The 10,125-nt window shown below is 43.5% G+C and overlaps 1 protein-coding gene and 1 long non-coding RNA gene across 2 annotated transcripts in view; both read right to left on the bottom strand.

Moving 5' to 3' along the window:
• Window positions 1-1,014: 1,014 nt before the first annotated feature.
• Window positions 1,015-3,684, bottom strand: LOC145345265 (uncharacterized). Its single transcript, XR_013887045.1, has 2 exons — window positions 3,586-3,684; window positions 1,015-3,434 (listed from the first exon to the last, which is right to left on the bottom strand). It is a non-coding gene; the product is annotated as an uncharacterized LOC145345265 (long non-coding RNA).
• A 2,470-nt stretch (window positions 3,685-6,154) lies between these two features.
• The window catches only part of aars2 (alanyl-tRNA synthetase 2, mitochondrial (putative)), a 98,720-nt gene continuing 94,749 nt past the window's right edge, over window positions 6,155-10,125 (bottom strand). Inside the window, exon 22 of the mRNA XM_080193453.1 lies at window positions 6,155-9,597. Within this exon, the coding sequence (XP_080049579.1) occupies window positions 9,433-9,597 (165 nt within the window). The 3' untranslated portion in view covers window positions 6,155-9,432. The remainder of the gene's footprint in view (window positions 9,598-10,125) is intronic.

Here is a 10,125-nt window from a genome sequence, read left to right as displayed (position 1 = left end):
ATTGAGGTGTGCTGCATGTTCTGCCAATCAATGGCACAACATTATGGACCATCCACTCTGAACCTTCAGTTTTCTTATCTCTTTCGGCTGCAAATGATTGATGTTTTATATCTGGAAGAAGGTGTCTGAAGAGCCGTTTAGATTGCCTGTTTCACTGAAGTGAGCAGGGGGTTGTGTCTAGTAAAGACAGGCAGTAACTGTCAATTGTACTTCAGATTTGTGCTTGATTTTCCTGACCATAGAAAGGAATTGACATCAGCATTGTTTTTGCAGGTTTCTAGTTTCTAGTTCTGAAAAGGGTTGTAGTTTTATTGGTTTTCACATAAATTATTTAAAAATCTGTGCTATTCTGTCTGGACTGTAGTCCATCAATTAGAAACCTTGTCTTCCAAAATTAATTAGAGATGCTTTGATTTTTTTTTGGGATAACGTAATGAATGAATAAGATGGCAGTGATTCAGAATGTGGTAGGACCACCTCCTGGAAATCTGTTTAGGGTACAGACAGCTATTTTGTACATTTGATGCTAGTTTCCAGTCTTTGCCTGTGATCCAGCAATATGAAATCTATTGCTACATGTTGTAACCTGTTCTTGTTTGGAGTCAGCAAATCACTGGATCCGTCACTTAGCCTTACCTACATAAGCTGATCCATTAGGTCACCAGACTGCCAGCAAGATCTATTCTCAAATTTTATTTTTTGATATTAACTCTGAATTGTTATACAAAAAAATCAAACTTCCAATTTTAAGAGGAAATGTTGGTGTATTCTTGTTTATAAATGTGGTCTTATTGATCAAAATATTTTTGTATGTATTAAAGGTCTAATAAGAAGTCAGTATTTCAAGTGGATTTCAATGTCTTTGATGTAATCCATTCACTGCACTGCCAGTGATTCCTTACTGTTATAATGGCACTATACAGATTTCTGGAAGGACCATTTCATTTTACATGGTCTAAATGAGCCAATTAGTAGTGTGGTGTACAAAATATCATTAAAAAAATTCCCCCCCACCCCCCGTCTCCCCAACTGCAAAGCAAATAAAGCAGTCCTCCCTTACAGGGATGAGAGTATGCCTTGTGTAAAGTGACACTGAAACCTTAAGCTGGTTGAGATAGACCTCTGCCCTCTGATTTAATGTGCAACCATTAAACCTCTACCTGTAATTCTGGAGGAATCTCAGTGACTTAGCCTGAGTCACCTACCAGTCATACTATCCATGTCACAGTAATAGCACACCTGATGCTAAACCCAGCTTATCACTAATGGTGACAAATCAGCATGATAGGAAAGTGTGCTATTAAGGCCTTGTAGACATGAAGTCAGAATGGAGGTTTGCATTGACTGCCTTAAAATAATAGGGAAGGGGGTGGCTTTAATTGCTGTTGGGTCACACTGCAACCTTTGTAGTTTTGGTCATGGTTTGTCCTGTGCATTTGTACTGAAATAACTGCCACGTAGCAGTTATGCAATCCCCATCAGATTTTCATCTAGTAAGACATCTTCACGAAGGAAAACATACCTGTTTGTGACATCATATAGCTATATCCAGCTTGGTGGAAACTCCAGGTGAAATCCTGTTAGCTTCTGATTCAAAACATTGTAGCTGAGCCTTTTTTTAGAATAAAATTCCAGTAGTGTATGTATGAGACTTGAGGCAATGACTGTAAATAGTATCTTTTGATGGGGAAATTGTTGGGTGGTATACTGGATTTTTTTTGTGCTTGTTTTTATTGTAACAGCTTGTATAACAATACCCAAGATTGTTATCACTAGTGAAAAAATGCATTGTACAAATAAAGTGAAACTACTTTTTATATTTTTTGGCTGAAATAAAGATTTACAATACTTTCTGCATTTGTTCAATGATTTGTATCAAGCTTTACGGATCAGAAAATTTTACTAATTTAGTATCTTTTCATAATCCTCATCAGTAATCATTAATGAAAATATGGCTGCCAATTTGCACAGAGCAAGGTTACAAAACTGAATGTTTTCCTCTTCTAAAATTTTGGATAATTAACAGGCAGGGAGCACTGACCTGATTCTGTAAAAATTAAAACCAGGATTCAAGTGAACAAAGAAAATTACAGCTCAGGAACATACCCTTTGGTCCTCCAAGCCTTCACTGACCATGTTGCCTGACTGAACTAAACCCTCCCTGCCCTTCCAGAGATTGTGTCCTCTATTCCCATCCTCTTCATGTTTTTTAAAAGTCACTATCATATCCAAAATACTTAAAGTCTGCTATCACTCAATACTGAGACTCGAGAGAGGAAAGAAATCTGCTTCACTTTGTTTAAAGTAATGAGGAAAATAATGACTTAGTTCTTGCCATACTTTGTGTTCTCTATAGGAGATACTAGATTAGGGCATGACCAGATAACTTGACTTCCTTCTGTCTGTCAAGTATTTTGCCTAACTGCTCATCTTTCCCCACAATTCCATGTTTGTTCTCTTTGAGCTAATTGGAGATTCAAAGAGCAGAAACAGGCCCTTTGGCCAACGAGCCTGCACTGCCATTTTAACATTACCAGTCCCCCCCTCCACCCACAACTCTTACCTATGCTTATGGCATTCCACATTGAGGGAAACTAATTTGGGGACAATTTATTACCGCCAATCAGCCTAATAACACATCTTTGGGGTGTGGGAGGAAACCAGAGCACCCAGAGAAAACCCACACAAGCACAGGGAGAATGCACAAACTCCCACAGACACTGGCCCAAGTCCATGTGTCTGCACAGTGATAGTCACTGAGCTGTCATGTTGCCCAGCATCTGGTCCTGCTATAGTAGTGGAACAACCAATGTTATCCTTCCTCACTGCATCCGTATTTACTGAGGAAACAGGTGTGGAGTCTACAAAAATTGGGCAAACATGTAGGGAGCTCATGGAACCTTTTACAGATTAAAGAGGAGGTGGTGCTGGCTGTCCTGAGGCAAATCAGCGTGGATAAATCCCCAGGACCAGACAGGGTATTCCCACGCACCTTGAGGGAGGCTAGTGTTGAACTTGCAGGGGCCCTGGTAGACATATTTAAAATGACAATATTCATGGAGGAGGTGCCAGATGATTGGAGGGTAGCTCATGTTGCTCTGTTGTTAAAAAAGATTCCAAAAGAAATCCAGGAAATTACAGGCCAGTAAGCTTGATGTTGATTGTTGGCATGTTATTGGAAGGTGTGATAAGGGATAGGATCTACAACTATTTGGATAGATAGGGACTTATCAGGGAGAGTCAACGTGGCTTTGTGCATGGTAGGTCATGTTTGACCAATCTATTAGTTTTTCAAGGAGGGCACCAGGAAAGTGGTGGATGTTGTCTACCTGGATTTCAGCAAGGCCTTTGACAAGGTCCCTCATGGGAGGTTAGTTAGGAAGGTTTAGTCACTAGGATTAGATGGGGAGGATGTAAATTGGATTAGACACTGGCTCAATGGAAGAACACAGTAAAAAGTCTGACAACTGACAAAAGTCTGACAAAAAGTCTGATAATATATTATCAAATAAATAGGTTGGACTAAAACCTGGTGTTGTCAGACTTTTTACTGTGTTTATGCCAGTCCAACGCCAGCATACCCACATCAATGGAAGAAGCCAGAGAGTGGTTGTGGAGGATTGCTTCTGAGTGGAGGCCTGTGACTAGTGGAGTGCCACAGGGATCGGTGTTGGGGCCATTGTTGTTTATAGAACATAGAACACTACAGCACAAACAGGCCCTTCGGCCCACAAGTTGCGCCGACCACATCACCTACCAACCTACAGACCTATCTATAACCTTCAATCTCATTAAACCCCATATACTCATCCAGAAGTCTTTTAAAAGACCCCAGCGAGTTCGCCTCCACCACCACTGACGGCAGCCGATTCCATTCACTCACCACCCTCTGAGTGAAAAACTTACCCCTAACATCACTTCTGAACCTCCCTCCCCGCACCTTAAATCTGTGTCCTCTCGTAGCGACCATTTCAAACCGGGGAAATAGCCTCTGAGAGTCCACCCTATCTATTCCTCTCAACATTTTGTAAACTTCTATCAGGTCGCCTCTCAACCTTCGTCTCTCCAGGGAAAAGAGTCCCAGCTCCCTCAACCTAACTTCATAAGGCATGCCTCCCAGTCCAGGCAACATCCTTGTAAATCTCCTCTGCACCCTTTCAATAGCTTCTACATCTTTCCTATAGTGAGGCGACCAGAACTGCGCACAATACTCCAAATGAGGCCTGACAAGGGTCTTATAAAGTTCCAGCATTACCTCCCGACTCCTAAACTCAATCCCTCGATTAATGAAGGCCAGTACACCATACGCCTTCTTGACCACCTCCTCCACCTGCGAGGCCGATTTAAGAGTCCTGTGGACCCGGACCCCAAGATCCTTCTGCTCCTCAACACTACTCAGACTTCTGCCCTTCATAGTGTACTCGTTCATCCCGTTGGTTCTGCCAAAATGGACGACAACACATTTATCCGCGTTGAAGTCCATCTGCCACTTCTCCGCCCAGTCCTGCATCCTATCTATGTCCTGCTGCAACTTTTGCCATCCTTCCAGATCATCCACAACACCACCGACCTTCGTGTCATCAGCGAACTTACTTACCCATCCCTCCACTTCCTCATCCAGGTCATTTATGAAAATGACAAACAACAAGGGTCCCAGAACAGATCCTTGAGGCACTCCGCTGGTGACTGACCTCCATTCAGAAAAAGCCCCATCCACAACCACTCTCTGCCTTCTGCAGGCAAGCCAGTTCTGGATCCACAAGGCCAAAGGCCCTTGGATCCCATGCCCTCTCACCTTCTCAAGAAGTCTTGCATGGGGGACCTTATCAAACGCCTTGCTGAAGTCCATGTACACTACGTCCACGGCACTTCCTTCGTCAATGTGTTCAGTCACATTATCGAAGAACTCAACTAGGCTTGTAAGGCACGACCTGCCCTTAACAAATCCATGCTGACTATTCCTGATCATGTCAAACCTCTCCAAATGTTCGTAAATCTTGTCCCTCAGAAGCCTCTCCATCAGCTTACCAACCACTGAGGTCAGACTCACCGGTCGGTAATTTCCCGGGCTATCTCTGTTCCCTTTCTTAAAAATAGGAACTACATCCGCAATCCTCCAATCCTCTGGAACCTCCCCCGTCTCCATTGACGACGCAAAGATCATCGCCAGGGGCTCTGCAATCTCTTCCCTCGCCTCCCACAGTATCCTGGGGTACATCCCATCTGGTCCCGGCGACTTATCTACCTTGATAGAATTCAAAAGTTCCAACACATCCTCCTCCTTAATATTCACGTACTCAATCCTTTCCATCTGCTGCAAATCCATAACAAAATCTCCCAGATCGGCTTCCACCGTGAATACTGAGGCGAAGTACTCGTTAAGCACCTCCGCCATTTCTTCTGGTTCCACACAAACCTTTCCCCCCTCACCTTTTATCGGTCCTATCCCTTCTCTTCTTATCCTTTTACCTTTCACATATTTATAGAAGGCCTTGGGATTCTCCTTAATCTTACTCGCCAAGGTCTTCTCATGACCCCTTCTGGCTCTCCTAATTTCCCTTTTAAGTTCCCTCCTACAGTCCTTATACTCCTCAAGATCTTTAACATCTCCTAATTCCCTGAACCTCTTGTACACCTTCCTTTTCTTCCTGACTAGGTTCAACACATCCTTTGTGCACCACGGTTCCCTCGACCCACCAAACCCCCCTCGTCTCATCGGAACGTTGTCATTCAGAGCTCCAGACACACATTCCTTGAATATCTGCCACCTTCCTTCGGTACTTTTCCCTAAGAACGCCTCCTTCCAGTTTATTTGTCCAAGTAACATCCTGACTTCTTCGTATCTCCCCTTACCCCAGACAAACACCTTCCTAGCCTGCCTGATCCTATCTCGTTCCAACGCAATTGTGAAGGAGATAGAATTATGGTCACCATATCCAAGATGCTCTCCTACCGAAAGATCCATCACCTGCCCTGGTTCATTCGCCAGTACCAGGTCAAGTACAGCCTCTCCCCTCGTAGGCTTGTCCACATACTGCGTCAGGAAACCCTCCTGAACACACCTAACAAACTCCTCCCCATCTATACCCCTTACCCTAGGGATATTCCAGTCGATGTTTGGGAAATTGAAGTCTCCCATCACGACAACTCCAGATCATTGTTATCTAGATATCAACGTGGTAAATTGGATCAGCAAATTGATGATGATACAAAGATTGGAGGTGTAGTGGACAGTGAGGAAGGTTTTCAAAGTTTGCAGAGGGATTTGGACCAATTAGAAAAATAGGCTGAAAAATGGCAAATGGAATTTAATGCAGACAAGAGTGCAGTTGACCAGAGGGAGCTGGGAATACAGGTACAGAATTCCCTAAAAGTGATGTCACAGGTAGATAGGGTCATAAAGAGTGCTTTTGGTACATTGGCTTTTATAAATTGGCGTACCAAGTATATAACCTTACCATAACACTCAACTTTGATAAGGCATTGGTGAGGCCAAATTTAGAGTATTGTGTACAGTTTTGGTCACCTAGTTAAAGGAAGGATGTAAAGAAAAGTTGAAAGAGTGCAGAGAAGGTTCACAATGATGTTGCTGGGACTTGAGAAGCTGAATTACAGACAGATTGAATAGGTTAGGACTTTATTCCCTGGAGCATAGAAGAATGAGGGGAGATTTTGCAGATGACACGAAGATGGCTGAACTTGCTGGTAATGATGAGCAGTGTTGGACAATACAGCAGGATATAGAGAGGTTGATAAATTGGGTGGAGAAATGGCAGATGGAATTTAATCCAGCTACGTGTGAGGTGGTGCCTTTTGGAAGGAACAATGTAGGGGGGGTTGTTATACAATAAATGGTAGGACTATTAAGAGTATAGAAACACAGACCTAGGTGTGCAAGTTCACACGTCCTTGAAGGTGGCAGCACAGGTGGAGAAGGTGATGAAGAAGGCATATGGTATGCTTGCCTATATAGGAAGTGATGTAAGTATAAAAGCTGGTGTCTAATGTTGCAGTTGTATAGAACGTTGGTTAAACCACATTTGGAGTGAGTACTGCGTCCAGTTCTGGTCACCATACTACCGGAAGGACGTGGCGACCTTGGGAAGAGTGCACAGGAGGTTTACCAGGATGCTGCCTGGTATGGAAGGTCATAGGTATGAGGAGAGATTGGGCACATTGGGGCTGTTCTCCCTGGAAAGACAGCATGAGGGGAGACCTAATAGAGGTGTATAAGGTTATGAAGGGTATAGATAGAGTGAACAGTGAGAAGCTTTTTCCCAGGTTGGATACGAAAATCATGAGAGGTCACGGGCTTAAGGTTAGAGGGGCGAGGTATAATTCAGATGTTAGAGGGAGGTTTTTCACACAGAGGGTTGTGGGGGCTGGGAATGCACTGCCGAGTAGGTTGTTTAAGGCTTACCTAGATAGGCACATGAGCAGACTAGAGATGGAGGGATACAAAAGAATGTTCTAGTTAAGGATCAAGCGCCTCAGGACGTTCCTGGGAATCAATAGATTCCTATGGGCCGTCCAACATATTTTCTGGCTCACCTGTCTCTTACGTTGGAGCTACTGGGGCTCTTCTATGACTGTCTGTATAGTCTGTGTATGTCTATTGATGTCTCTTTTTTTTAACATCCACAGCTGATTGAGTCCACCTTGTTGGCCAACAAGGGGCATACACATGATGGGTCATGCAAGGGCTGCTCTTGGATGTTGCTTTGAGAGTTGCCTAGTGCTTCACGTCATTAGTGTACACTTAAACTGGACCAACTGACGGGCAACACGACAGTTCAGTGACTATCACTGCTGTGCAGATATAGGGACGCGGGTCGGATCTCCGACTTGGGTCGGTGTCTGTGGCAGTTTGCACATTCTCCCCGTGCTTGCTGCTCTGGTTTCCTCCCACACCCCAAAAATGTGCTTTTAGGTTGATTGGTGTTAATAAATTGTCCCTAAATTAGACCTCCCTTAATCTGGCACACATATAATGCTCTACTTTATTGTGGAGTCCAAGAGCCATAGGCAAAAGTCATAGGTAGAAGGAGGATTGGAATGAGGCACTCACTGGGCAGCACGAGCTTGTAGGGCCAAAGGGCCTGTTTCCTGTGCTGTGTTGTTCTTTGTTCTCCAGATCAATGAACAGAGCATGCTGTTCTTTCCCTATGCCTTCCTTTCTCTCTATCTTCCAAATAAAATTGTATCCTGAAGACTCATAGCTTTACTATCCCCTTCTCAACTTCAAGTTGTTTCCTTTTATTTGGAAAGAGTAGAGGAGATAACTGCCACTTGAGAAAGCTTTTGAGCAATCTTGAATCTGGCATACATAATTTACCAGGCACATCAGCCCTTTCTCAAAAGTGAATAAGAAAATTAATAATCCACAAAAATCCCATGAGATACCACAAGGTGAATGGAACAAACTAAAGGTGCAAAGGACATGGTCACTTTTAGATATTGTCCACAGCTGATATTCAAATGCAAACTGGAATACAGGATAGATATTGATACATTGGGTGCATCTGGTAACAGACACCAATAATGGTGCAGCCCGTATCAGTCAATGGCAGCAACTTATGCAAGCTATGTTCAACATATTCACCTCTGAAGAGATAGTGGAAAACACATTTTTAATGCCTCTTCACACGAGGAGTTGACTCTCAATACAAACTTGAGAATGAGAAAATGAGCAGACTGTCCACGGAGGCAACATAATTCAGCTCAGCCCACTGCTTTATACAAGTGCCTTTGCCTATGGAAGTTGCTAATTAGCACCCAGAGTTATTGAGGGACTAAGCAGTGGAAGCAGGAGCCTGAGTGTCCTGGCTAGAGATTTGACTTCAACAACTACTTCACAAGAGGTAGTAATTTCAGTCCAGGCAATTGCTGTATTTAATCAACAGCATCATTGAAGGTAATGTCAAAGCCTAATTATAGCTTTAATCAAATGAAGGTTTGGTTTTAAGCAACTTTGGGTCTGTGTTGAATCTTACCCTCTTAGCAATTGAAGGTGACTTAGACTGCTCTTTTGAGGAGCCCTGGATATACTCACCCCTGTCCCATCATCTCCCCTCATAGGCAGACAGCTTGCCTCCTGTCAGTCAATTAAACAACAAAAAATTATCTAGAAACCCACAGGAGTTCTCTCCGCACAGACATGGTAGAGTGCAAGGTCAGACTCCTCCCACCACCATCATCAGTGTGATTAATCAGAATGGAGACATTTGACTGCCTCTTTGCTGATGGTAGTAACACAAATAATACTGGCAGATGTCTGAAAGCTTCCTTCACCAAAAAGTGGGATTCATGGACAGATAAGAGCACAATATTGTACTGGACAAAAAAGTATATTCAATCCCAACAATCGATCCAGACTCCTTTCCCAGCAGTTCCAAACATCTTTTCACACACTGCAAATTGAAGGTTCTATTTTTACATTTTACTTCTTGCATATTCTGTGGCTGATTTTATAATTTCTTCCAGGTTCGAGCTGCTTCCCATTCCCTTAGCGACAATGTCAGAGCCTCCAGCATTTCCACCCATTTGCGCACAGACTGTGAGGGCCCAATCTGCTGCAGAAAGATTGCTCACTAAGCTCTAGAGAGAGAGAGAGAGACACATGATGGAGGAGAGGAAGCCATCTATCAACCAATAGTTCAGCTGAAAGATTCATATAATCCTTGAAACAGTCTTTAAAAGCTTCAAAAGAGCAAGGTTCATTATCATGTTCTGTGAGTAGCTTGTTAGCATCTTATAGCATGAGAATACTACAGTGCAGAAGAGGCCCTTCAGCCTATCGAGTCTGCACCAACGCATGAAAGGTCCTAACTTGCACACCTAATCCCACATGCCAGCATATGGCTCACAGCCTTGAATGTTATGGTGCACTAAGTATTTGTCCAGCTACTTTTTATAGGATGTGAGACATCCTGCCTCCACCATCCTCCCAGTAAAAAGGTTTTTCCTCAAGTACCCCCTAAGTTTCCCACCCCTCACTTTTAACTTGTGTCCCCTCGTAACTGACACTTCAACTAAGGGGAACAGCTGCTCCCTATCTACCCTGTCCATGCCCCTCAATCAGGTCACCCCTCAGTCTTCCCTGCTCCAGAGAAAACAACCCAAGCC

The sequence above is a fragment of the Carcharhinus amblyrhynchos genome, chromosome 7 (genome assembly GCF_965287045.1).
Source record: "Carcharhinus amblyrhynchos chromosome 7, sCarAmb.v2.hapA, whole genome shotgun sequence".
In the NCBI taxonomy this organism is placed as follows: domain Eukaryota; kingdom Metazoa; phylum Chordata; class Chondrichthyes; order Carcharhiniformes; family Carcharhinidae; genus Carcharhinus; species Carcharhinus amblyrhynchos.
Note: the sequence above shows the minus strand (reverse complement) of the source record. Positions and strands in the feature narration are given on the sequence as shown.